This window comes from Panthera tigris, chromosome C2, assembly GCF_018350195.1.
Source record: "Panthera tigris isolate Pti1 chromosome C2, P.tigris_Pti1_mat1.1, whole genome shotgun sequence".
Lineage (NCBI taxonomy): Eukaryota > Metazoa > Chordata > Mammalia > Carnivora > Felidae > Panthera > Panthera tigris.
The window spans coordinates 132241235-132253667 of NC_056668.1; the positions used below are offsets into that span (position 1 = coordinate 132241235).

General features: G+C 46.9%; 1 protein-coding gene and 1 long non-coding RNA gene across 5 annotated transcripts in view; one reads left to right on the forward strand and one right to left on the reverse strand.

Annotated features, from left to right (window-relative positions):
• The window catches only part of LOC102949505, a 104129-nt gene that overhangs the window by 48969 nt on the left and 42727 nt on the right, over positions 1-12433 (reverse strand). The gene's annotated exons all lie outside the window — the stretch shown is intronic.
• GALNT15 (polypeptide N-acetylgalactosaminyltransferase 15) overlaps positions 1-12433 on the forward strand; it is a 46344-nt gene that overhangs the window by 21989 nt on the left and 11922 nt on the right. For all 4 annotated transcript variants that reach the window (XM_042957246.1, XM_007087357.3, XM_042957248.1 and 1 more), the window contains exons 3-6: positions 289-493; positions 7744-7911; positions 9679-9796; positions 11480-11674. In XM_042957246.1, the coding sequence (XP_042813180.1) occupies positions 289-493; positions 7744-7911; positions 9679-9796; positions 11480-11674 (686 nt within the window). The remainder of the gene's footprint in view (positions 1-288; positions 494-7743; positions 7912-9678; positions 9797-11479; positions 11675-12433) is intronic.

A 12433-nucleotide genomic window follows, 5' to 3' on the forward strand; every position in this document is an offset into this window, starting at 1 on the left:
ATCTGCATACCCTCGCTGCTGCAGTTAGAGAAGGTTAGCCACTTCTCTCCTCTCCTGGTTTTATGACCATCTCTGCTGGTTTTTACCAGAGAGAATACTGACCCACCCCAAACTAACTAAGCAACTTACATCCTAGCAACAGCCACAGTGGAACGTATCTGAGTCTCAGGACGTTATGCTCACCCCAGCTCCCAAGAGAATTGCTGATAGTGATCCTAGTGACAGTCGTCACAATTTCACCGGCTGTGGTGTCTGTGACCCCACTGACCATGACTCTGTCGATTCCAGGACAACTCAAGTCTTCTCTCAGCGAATACGTGGCCAGGCTGGAGGGGGTGAAGTTGCTCAGGAGCAACAAGAGGCTGGGGGCCATCGGGGCTCGGATGCTGGGGGCCACCAGGGCCACCGGGGACGTGCTGGTCTTCATGGATTCCCACTGTGAGTGCCACCCGGGCTGGCTGGAGCCCCTCCTCAGCAGAATAGCTGGTGACAGGTAACTTCGCCCCTGAGGTCTGGGGAGGAAGAGGTGGGATTGGGAGAAATTATCGGCAGCCTCAGCCACTCACAGAGCATCTATCCACCACTGAAAGAGTCCCCAAGTCTCCTCCGCCATTAGAGAGCAGCATGTGTCATTGTTTTTTTTTCTGATGTTTGAGTTTGAGCCTTTTCAAAAGCACAAGGAGGTAACGTTGGAAGGGAAGTTAGAGGTTCTCCAGTCCATCTGCCTTGTTTGCTGCCTTCTAGACACAAAGACTGAGGCCTGGAGAACAGCTTCTATTAAGTTGCAAATACTCCTGGATAGGGTAACATCTTACCATGGTTATCACTCTCTTTGATGAAAAGTGAGCAATTTTAATCAAGATTGTAATATAACCTGAGAAAAAGTCTTTATACTTTGCTCATAGGTACTTATCCCTAAAAAGAAAGCATTAGACCCGGTGATTGCTAAACTTCTATCAAGAACCAGCATTGCTTTTCTGGATGAGGGGTCTCTAATGTTCTAACCAAGGCCTCAGGAATGTGCAGTCAGAGACAATTGCATTAGCCAAACATTTAAAATTTCTTCCTTGACCATTTTCCATTCTTCTTTCCCCATCTTACTGTCATTTACTCCCCCACTTCCTGCTCTCCTTATACAGTTTCTAAACATGTCTTGTCGACCATTTTCTTCAACCTGAATATCCCACTAAGGAAAAGCAAAACCTGGTGGCTAGCCCACCTTGGACCAGCCCGTGGGGTTTGCAGAGGCCTATTACACAGTAGGGGTTCAACAAATGATTGCTTCTGACGATGCCCCGCCAGACAGGGCTGATGCTAGAACCAAGCCTTATGACTTCTATTCTTGCATTCCTTCCCCTGGTAAATGTTCGCTGTCTCCTTTGAAGTTGGGGATGACCACATATAAAAAAAAGTTATTACTGGACGAGGAGGTAGAAGAATTAGCATATTCCACTAGACGGAGGAGCTTTCAAGCAGCACAATGCAAATTGTTAATAGTCCAGCAATTCCTTTTTAATAAAGAACCATCAGAGCTCAAGCGAAATCAAGAAGGATTAATTATGCAGGACCATGACGCAGATTACTGCCCATCCTTGGCTATTATCTCAGAAGAAAAGGAAACGTGCATAAGTCCAGCACCAAGACCAAGGCAAGCAAACACGCGAAGGCTGCAACTCTGCCATCTTGGATTCTCCTCTCAAAATCACAAGGACCGTGTATCTTTGGAGCAGGACCTAAAGTTGGTCCTGCCTATTCCCTGCATAGACAGATGGCTTTCAGAGGGACCTGTAAAACCATCTAGTCCTACCTCAGGATTGCACTGCTGAAAAAAACCGAGTTCCTAGGAGGGCAAGGAGACCCCTCAGGGTCATACAGGCACTCAATAGCTGGGCTGTTTTCTTTTATGCAGACATTTAGGAGCCTGGTCATATATTATTAAGCCATATGTATGCATAACCCTAACAGATCGCTTTCGTATAATTCTTCATTGACCTGCCCTCCTCGTGAGATGTCTCAGGCGGCTAATTCTGCTCCCGTTTCACAGAGAGGGATGTTGGGGCTCCCTGGGGTGAAATGATCTGCAAGGGCACACAGAGACTCTGCAGGTGAGCCAGGTGTTCCAACTCTGGGTCCACTGCTCTTTTTGTTGTCTAGGAATTTTTTTAAGAATTGGAGAGCGGTACCTGTATGACTCAGTCAGTTAAGCGTCTGACTCTGGTTTGTGATCTCATGGTGTGTGAGTTTGAGCCCCGTATCGGGCTCTGTGCTGACAGTGCAGAGTCTGCTTGGGATTCTCTCTCTCTCCCTCTCTCTCTCCCCCTCCTTTTCTTGCTCTCTCTCTCAAAATAAATAAATAAATAAACTCTATTTAAAAAAAAAAAAAGAATTGGAGAAGCTGATCAGGGAGTAAAATTTGGTCATACCCACCCCCACCCTGGTTGTGAGACACGTGTTAAAACATTGATTAGAACAAGCCCCTCATGTCTGCTTCTCACATTGGTGCCATTTTCACAGATCTGGAGATTTCTCACTCTAGGCTGAGTGAGGAAGACTTGGCAATACCTCAGTGTCCTCAGCTTGAAATAAAATGGGTCTCCCTGAGAAACCTTCCACAGTGAAGAGGTGGGTCCATGAAATTTTAATTTCCTGGGCTCTTCCCTTCTTCTCTTTATCAAACTTCTCCCCCTCTCCTTCTCTCTCTCATTCTCCCTCCTTCTCTCTGTCTGTTTCTCTCTCTCTCTCTCTTGCACACGTGTGTATACACACACACACACACACACACACACATACACAGCCTCTGGTCCCAGACCCATTCTGGCTTGGCTTCCTCATCATGTCCCCTCCCTTCTGTGGTTTGACCATCTTTTTGCGACCCCCCACCTCATTCACAGCTTCCTGTGCACCCTATTTGCTCTGGGACCTAGTGTTCACCTTGAAGGCCTTTGCAGGTGAGGGTCTGAAAGAAAAGCTACCTCTCTTGGGTCTGATTTCTCATCTCTCTCCACTGCACACAATGATACTCTGAAACCTGCAGCTGGGTCCCCTTTTAAGGTTTGTTTTACTCCCATGGCAACTTTGCTCAAGTGTTCCTCTGGCCTCCTGTGGCCACTCACCTCGTGTAAAGCAAAGCCATAGAAGCCAGTGGGCACAGTTCCTAATAGCTGCTGCTCTTTGAGAGAGGAAAGGGTCCCCAGCTGAGGTTCATGGCAAGAGGCATTCTGTCACCAGGTGAGGACCCACTGTGCAGAAGGTAAGAAAAGGTCTTTAAGAACTTTCATTAAAAAGGTGGAGTGGGATGATGAGTAACAGTGTAACAAGCCATAAATCAACTATTTCAAAGAGCCATAACTTCCTCATCAACCTGGTCAGAGGGTTCAAGGCCTGGTTCCTAGCCCTGGTTCTCTGTCCTTGCCCACAGAACAGGTCTATGGAGAGCCATATGGCAACTTTGTATGAACTGGTAAAAGGATTCCTTTCTTCATTACCCTTTACTCCCATTCCTCAGAACATGTGTCATAATACATTCGTTTTGTAGAACAACATACCTTAATGATAACTGCCAGAAATTTTAGAAATAGGTATGCAAATTTCCAACGTCAGTATTTGAGGCATTCTCTAAGTTTGGGCAGTGCACAGCCCACATAACTGTACATAGCAGCCCCAGACGGAGTTACTCAAAGAGCAGTTTTTGTAGAGCAGAATTAAAGGTGCTGATTGGTGGTTGGTTTCCATGTAAAGCAACAAAGGTGAAGATCAAGGGTAGCGGTCAACTGCCATGTGCTAACTGCCAGCTCTAGTACCCAAGCCATGGAGTGAGAGTCATGGCCCTAGACAAATGAAGGTTTCCAGTGGGAAGGGGGCAGTCCTTAGTGAAGTGCTCAAAGACAACACCCCCTGAGGGGCGATGCTGGCTCCAGAGGTTGTTTAAGTTGTTTTCCACTTAAATTGGGTCTGGTCCTCTATCTTAGAGACACCTAGTTCTTTTTTTTTTTATTATTTAAAAAAATATATATATATTTTTTGATATTTTTTCATTTTCGAGGCAGAGACAGAACATGAACGGAGGAGGGTCAGAGAGAGGGAGACAGAGAATCTGAAGCAGACACCAGGCTCCGAGCTGTCAGCACAGAGCCTGATGTGGGGCTCGAACTCATGGACTGTGAGATCATGACCTGAGCTGAAGTCAGACGCTTAACCGACTGAGCCACTCAGGCGCCCCGAGATACCTAGTTCTTAAGGTCACCTAGTGCTTAGCCAGGGCTGGGCCTGCTCAGTGGGGAGAAGCAAGAACCACTCTGCCCTGCAAGAGGTTAAATGATGGAAAGCAGTCTGAGGAATCCTGTGTAAAAGTGGTGTGTGTGTGTGTGTGTGTGTGCGCGCACGCTGAGGAGCAGCAGGGGCCCAAGATGCCTCCAGCCCACAAAGGGAGCAGCCTCCTTTTGGTCTCACGTCCCTGGGAAATTCTCCAGCCCTCATCTTGCTCCACACCCCTCAGCATGACAGAGTCTGAAAGAGCCAGCCGCGGCAGTCCTGGGGTCACCCTTGAGAAGCAAGAGCTCTGGGGCGAGAGAATTTAGAGCCTTGATAATTTCCCCAACACCGAGAATCTGGGTGAACTTCCAAAATGACTGTAGTCATCATAGACCCAGAGGGACACTGAAGCACAGGAATAATGCAGGATGAGATAAACTAGGGCTTACAAATAAACTAGGTTTGGTTGGTAAGGTTGAAACCCCAGTTAAGCCGACCTCATGTATTACAGTCAACAGTCAACCAGTGTTGGCTGATAGCTCTCCTACCTCTGTGTGTCTTGTGAAACCCAATCGCCTGACCTGGAACTTAGAGAGGCTTACGAGAGAATCAGCCTTGCACTTGCCTGAGAGTTAAAGCTCAATTTTAAAGAGAGAATGATGGAATAAGCAGACACTTTGAGCTCCTTCCAAGTCAAACAAGGCAGCTTTGCCATGTTGCGTTAAGCGTATTCCAAGAACACCAGACACATCTGTAGGTGCAAAACCCAAAGCTAAATATAAGACTGTTTGGGTTTTTTAAATCACCAGTTTTGAGTCACTAGACTACAGTCACTCCCTAATTCAGCCGTGGTCAAGCAGCTGCTATCCTCTTAATCTCTACCCAAAAGGCACTTAGAGAGGTTCGTGAATAATCACCTAAGTGTCTGGTCAAGATAGAAGCAAAAGGAGATTTCAGACAGGAAAAGGTAGAGTTGGATATGAGGGGTGATACAGTTATTAACAGCGAGCTTCGCATAGACTCTGAGGTTCCAGCAAGACAGAGCAAAAAGAGAAATTCGATAAATTCCAGAGTTCCCATTTTCTGGTCAAAAGTAATGTACACCTTTGTCAGGAAGAACACAGCTCGAAGATCTAGGACCAGCAAGCTGTATGGATGCTCGGATGCAATTTCCTTTCTTGTCCTGTTATGATTACTAAGATGGCACACATTTGAGGGTATTCTTCAGGATTCAGCCACACGGCTTCCCTGGCTCTCGATTCTGAAATTCCACAAAATGCTTTGCCCGGAGCCAAATCCATTCCATCTGCTCAGTTCACTCTGCCGTAAGTGGGGACTTGGGGTGGGGTGGGGGGGTTGGGTGTCCTCCTTTCTTCCTTGATCTTGCCTCTCAGTTTTCTTTGGTCAATTCAGGATGCCAGAAATAGTGGAGACCCAGAGGGATTAAGTTTCCCTTCCCTTCCAGAGGCAACAATGTGAAAAGGGCAGGAAAACCATATCAGAGTCCTTGCTCTAAATATAAACCCCATGACTTCTTATGCCAACGTCAGTCACTTGAGGACAGATAATTGAGTCCCAAGACCAGCCTGGCCCTCTCCATGTAGCCTGGGCTACCCTAGTCCTGGCCATCTCCAAGATGGAAGGAACAGAGATGGACATCAATAGAAGTGTAAAACACAGCGTGGCTGGCATCTCTCCTGCCAGGAATCTCTCTTCTCTTAGAGTGGCACCTCCCAGCCACCCCCGAGTTCAGGACTGATCTATTTCCTGGCATAGATTTTAGAACTGATAGTCATTGGGGGCACCTGGGTGACTTAGTCAGTTGAACGCGACTCTTGATTTTGTATGATCCCAAGGTTATGAGATCAAGCCCCACATCAGGTTCCACGCTGAACGTGGAGCCTGCTTAAGGTTTTCTCTTTCTCCCTCTGGCCCTCTCCCCACTCATGCTCTCTCTCTTTGTCTCAAATTAAAAAAAAAAAAAAGTAACAGCCATGAGAGAAAACCTGTGACAAAACAGAAAACAATGCGACTGAGATATTGGCTAGGTGGAGATCAGCTCCTGGCACACCACCTGAGTGATCACCTGTCTAGTTACAATGTGAAGTTGTATGTAAGCAATGAACCACAGAACCTACCCCTAAAAGCAACAGCACTCTGTATACACTGTATGTTAGCCAACTTGGCAATAAATTATATTTGAGATAAAAAAAAAGCTTCTGACCTGTACCAGTTTCCCACATTACCCTCCCTGAGGTCATATCCCAGGCTGTTGCAAGCAGAACAAAACAAACAACAATCACACAAAAGGATAAAATACCGTCACCAACAGCCATCAGTAAATGAACAAGCAAATAAGTCTAGACACAGGACCGCCATTTGCTTGTAGACACCATGTGCCCACATACACTTGCATTAACATCAGGGACACGTCTGGGGCTTGGCAAACCTGATTCCTCAAGCCAATCAAGTTGTATAATACAGGAACAAGAAACAGACCCTAGAGCAGGGGCCCATGAACCTTCTGAAATTATGCATAATACTTTGGATATGTGCCTATGATTATTTTTCTGAAGAGGAGTCTACACTTTTCAAAGGGAAAAAGACCCCAAAAGAAGTCAATAGCCATAGTCCTAGAGTGTTACTGCTGAGAAAGGTATTTGTGGGACGTGGTTCAACCTCCCGCTTTACAAAGGAAGAAACCAAGGCCCGGAGAGGTATGGCAGCTGTCTCAAGACCACACAGCCCATTAGTGGCAGAGCTGAGCCTAGAACCCCATTCTCTTGTCTTTCAGTGTTATCAACAGAGGTTTGTGAACAAAGAAAGAGGTAGGGGGGCGCCTGGGTGGCTTTGTCGGTTGAGCATCCAACTTCGGCTCAGGTCACGATCTCGCGGTTTGTGAATTCGAGCCCCGCTTCAGGCTCTGTGCTGACAGCTCAGGGCCTGGAGCCTGCTTTAGATTCTGTCTCTCTCTCTCTCTCTCTCTGCCCCTCCCCTACTCACACTCTGTCTCTCTCTCCTTCAAAAATAAATAAACATTTAAAAAAATGTTTTTAAATAAAAAAAAAGAGGCAGGCATGCTATTTAATGAAATGAGCTCCCAGCTCCTCATGCAAAAACATATTTTCTAGAACAGTACTAACAAAAATATAATGAGCCATGTATATAATTTAAACATTTCTAATAGTCACATTTCAAAACAAAAAGAAACAGATGAAGTTAATTTTAATAATACATTTTAGCAAACCCAATATATCCAAAATGTTATTATTTCAACATGTGATGAATGGAAAAATTACTGAGATTTTTACATCTTTTTTTCATACTAAGTCTTCTAAATCCAGTGTGTATTTGACCCTTACACCACACCTCAACCCAGACCATATTGTGGCCACTGGCTCCCATACTGGGCAGTGCAAGTGTAGATCATCTTTCTAACCTCCAGTAAGTGAATGGTTTGTATCCCTTATTTGATCCCACAATGCTTTCCAGGAGCCGGGTGGTGTCTCCAGTCATAGACGTGATTGACTGGAAGACTTTGCAGTATTACCCTTCCAAGGACCTGCAGCGTGGGGTGTTGGACTGGAAGCTGGATTTCCACTGGGAGCCTTTGCCAGAGCGAGACAGGAAGGCCCTCCGGTCCCCCATCAGCCCCATCAGGTGAGGTTCTGTCACATAGCCTGCTTTATACCTCTGCTTCCTCAGGGTGGACTCAGCAGCCAAACTGCCTGGGATCTAATCCCAGCCCCACCAGTTTCCTAGCAAGTTGCTTACTCTGTGCCTCAGTTTCCTTATCAGTGAATTGAGGGCAAAAGGGTTGTTGGGAAGGCTAAATAAAAGAGTTCCTGCGTGAAAACCATGGAGAGAGTGCCGAGCGCAACACTTGGTGTTATTAGTGTTATATTCTTATGGGAATGGGGTCCAGCTGAAGTTCCTCCAGGGAGCGTCAGTGGATGCCTCTGTGTGGGGCAGTGAGAGAACCCGAGCTGGGATCTTGAGCTAACTCTACTTCTCCAGGTAACACTGGAATTTCCCTGGCCTCAAGTACTTTCTTGCTAAAAAGGAAGAATTCAGCCAGGTGAATGCTAAGACACCGTAACTCTCAAAATATATCAAATTTTATGGTTGCTTGCTTGCTTTGGTTTTTGGGTGTGTTTGGGTTTGGGACAATTATTCTATTTAAGAAGATGTTCTAGATATCTTCTGTTCTGTAACAAACCACCCAAACTTCACTGTAAAACAACAACCGTTTTTTTAAGCGCACAGATTCTGTGTGTCATGAATTATGAAAGGAAGCATCAGGGTTGGGTGTCTCTGCTCCGTGGTATCTGGGGCCTCAGCAGGACCATGCACTAGACTAGAATGGCAGGAAATGGCTCAAGGGGCCGTGGGGGTGGGGCTGGAATCCCCGTGAGGCTCCTTGAATGTCTGAAGGTTCATGCTGACTATCAGGGGGACCTCAGTGGGAACTTCACCCGCTCTCTCCCTGAGGTCACTGCACGTGGGGCTGGCCACACCATGGCACTGGGTTCTAAGACTAAGTATCCCACTCAAGAGGCCCAGGTGAAACAAGCTGTATCCCTCTCCCCCTTTAAAAGAACAATTTATTGCCGTGAATTTCACGTAACACAAATGAGCCGTTTAAAAATGAACAATTCAGCAGCAGGTAGCACGTTCACAATGTTGTGCGACCACCACCTCTATCTAGTTCCAAAACATCTCCATCACTTTACAGTAAAATCCCATACCTATTAAGTGGTGTTTCCCACCCTCTCCTCCCCCCAGTGCCTGGCAACCATCAAGCCACTGTCTGTCTCTATGGATTGATCTGTTCTGGATGTTTCATATAAATGGAATCATAGGATATGTGACCTTTTGTGTCTGGCTTCTTTCAGTCAGTATAATGTTTCAGAGTATGTATCCCGTTCTATAACCAAACCTCAGAAGTCACCCAGGGTCACTTCCAACATAATCGCAGGCCCATCCAGGTTCATGGGAAGGAAGAAGACTAGACCCCACCTCTCAGGGGGAAGCAATATCAATGTCACATTGTAAGAAGGGCCCGTGGGACAAGGGATCATGTGGTGTTTACCCCCGGGCAGTCGCCCTCCATCTGCAGTTTGAGCCCCGCATTGGGCTTGCTGCTGTCAGCACAGAACCTGCTTCAGATCTTCTCTCCCCGCCTCTCTCTCTGCACCTCCCCTGCTCACACACTCTCTCTCAAGAACAAATGAATCTTAAAAAAAAAAAAAAAGAATACTGGGATTTTTGACCTGGTTGCTTGGCTCCAGTCTTGCAATTAAAAGCACTGAGGTCTATCTGGGCCCAGAGTCCACTCTCTCGGCCCCTGGAGCTCCCACATGGTAAGACTTCCCGATATACTTGAGGTTCTGAACTGCAGTCTGTTCCTGTCTTCTCTCTGCCTAGGAGCCCTGTGGTGCCCAGTGGTGTTGTGGCCATGGACAGACATTACTTCCAAAACACTGGTGCATATGACCCTCTCATGTCACTGCGGGGTGGTGAAAACCTCGAACTGTCTCTCAAGGTATGTCCTGGACCAAGGGAGGAGCCAGATGGGTTCTGTGGAGTAGTATGTGAGGTCCCAGCTGAGATGCAGCCATTAGAAATGCCCCTGGTCAGGGATAAAGCTGCAGGCAATGTATCGAGTCATGAAATGTAGTGTGTTTCTTTCCCTTCCCACGTCTCTCATGCCCTATTCTGATTGTGCCCCCAGCCTCCCTCTTGAAACCAGCTATCCAACCTGTGCATAGGAAAGGGCATCATATCAGCTGTCTACACTGTAGCACAGGGGTTCCCGTACATTCTGTGTTCACAGCACCCTTGGCATCTCAGGCGTTATTCATGGCACCCATAGGCCAAAACAAATGCCAAACAGTTCTGTGCATTGAGCTCACTGGTCCTGCCTCGTCCACGGATTCAGTTGCCCATGGTCCACCTTGGTCCAGAAGCAGATGATCCTCCTTCTGAGGTATCATCAGACGGGTAGTAGCCTAACCCTAGGTCACAATGCCTTGTCATTCCCTTACTCCATCTCATCACGTAGGCATTTTATTATCTCCCATCACCACATGAAGAAGAGTGGGTACAATATAAGATGATATTTTGAGAGAGAGAGAAACCACATTCACATAACTTTTATTACAGTATATCATGATATTGTTCTATTGTATTATTAGTTATTGTTAATCTCTTACTGTGCTTCATTTATTTATTAAACTTTATCACGGGTATGTATGTATGTATGGTATAAGAAAAAACATAGTGTATATAGGGTCCAGAACTATCCGTGATTTCAGGCATCTGCCGGGGGTCTTGAAACATGTCCCCCATGGATAAGGGGGAACTACTATAGTTCCAAAAAATAAGTATTTGTGCTAAAAATTTAGTGCCTAAATTTAGTGTTGGGCACTGCACAACTTCTCAAGCCTTGGAATCAGACCAGACACCATCACCTTCATTTCCCGTTCCATGTCGATTTGAACACGAGACTGGCTTTTTCATCACAGCAACCACTGAAAACCCAACCCCGTAAAGGTGTACATTATCGAAAATACAGCCATCTAATGTGGAAATCATGAATTATCTCAAGCTTGTAGTTTGCAGAACACCCAATAGATGTCACCGTGTTTTTCTCAAACATTTAAAATATCCCGCACGGCCCTTTGAGGTTGATGGGGCACCCCCAGGGGTACCATGGCCCAGAGTTTGGGAACTCTGTTTTTGGTGTGTTTCAGTCCACATGCTGCCTTTTGCTAGAAATGTTTTCGCTTTCCTCTTGATCCCCAGGATGAAACGAAAGGCTTCCTTTCAAATGAATTTTACTGGAGAACTCTCTGACCACCAGGGACCCCTTTTTCCCTGAGGAAGCAGCTTTGGGGAACAGGGGTGCTAATCCACACAGCTATATCTCTAAAGGTGCCAAACGTGTCCATGTGCTTTTGGGAAAGGGCCCGTTCCGGTATTGCATGGATGTGGCTCCCTTACTCTACTGGCTCTGTCCCGGGACAACCGCACCCAATCTTCCCGCACTGTCACTCGCCTGCCCGGAACTACCAGATCTGGAAACTCTGAGGCACCCCGCGGACTATTGTTCTCTTCACCATTTTGTGTTCGTGATTTCCTGTGCATTTTTCCAGCCCCAGTCAGGATCCCTAACTCCATGTCCTTGGAGTTGTGTTCAGATATTTATTTTCTCCTTTTATGGCAGGCCTGGCTCTGTGGTGGCTCTGTTGAAATCCTTCCCTGTTCTCGGGTGGGGCACATCTATCAAAATCAGGAAGCCCAGTCCCCCCGTGATCAGGAGGCCACTCTGCGGAACAAGGTTCGCATCGCCGAGACCTGGCTGGGCTCATTCAAAGAAACCTTCTACAGGCACAGCCCAGAGGCCTTCTCCTTGAGCCAGGTAAGGAGAGATCCTGGCAGGGGCCTCTGGGCCCGGCACGGGCCGCCAGCAGGAGGCTGGGCCAAGGAGTGCCTCTCTGTCCAACCTGGAGGGGAAAACAAAAGCTTCTGGCTTATGCTTCCCTTAAGTTGCCCCTCTCAAGTGGCCCCCTGGCAGAGCTGCCTGTCTGTCCCAAGCATCTCCACACAGCATCACGGCTAGTCTTGGCCTGGAGCCCCCTGAGGTCTGTGGGACATCTATGGGCTGCGATCCTTTATCGTGGGGCCAGAGGGCAGACTGGGCAGGGAATAAGCAGTGACGGGTCTCAGAGCGCCCTTTCCTCCTGAGTAAAGCACTCAAACTGTGGAATCATCCAAGACATGAAACAAATATAAATATAAATATAAACATAAAAGATCCAAAACAAGCCACAAAAAATTTAAAATTTTCAACATTTCATTAATGTCCACAAACAGCACATCTTCAACTGCCACGTAGCCCAATTCTCGTGGAACTGGCACATAAATACTATTCAGCATGAGACGTGGGTTCCCATTACTGTTTCCTAGGCTGGGAGTGGGGGCTCCGAAGATAAGATTTCCGTGACCCGCAAAGGTCTTGGGACAACTCCCATAAGCCCCTCACCAGCCTGCCCACACTGCTGGGTGTGCTCCATTCTCTGATCCACAAATCTCCCCGTCATCTGGTCATCTGATGACTTTCACAAGGACAATGGCACCTCCTACTGGTAAATGAGAAGACATTTGTTTTTCTGGCTTT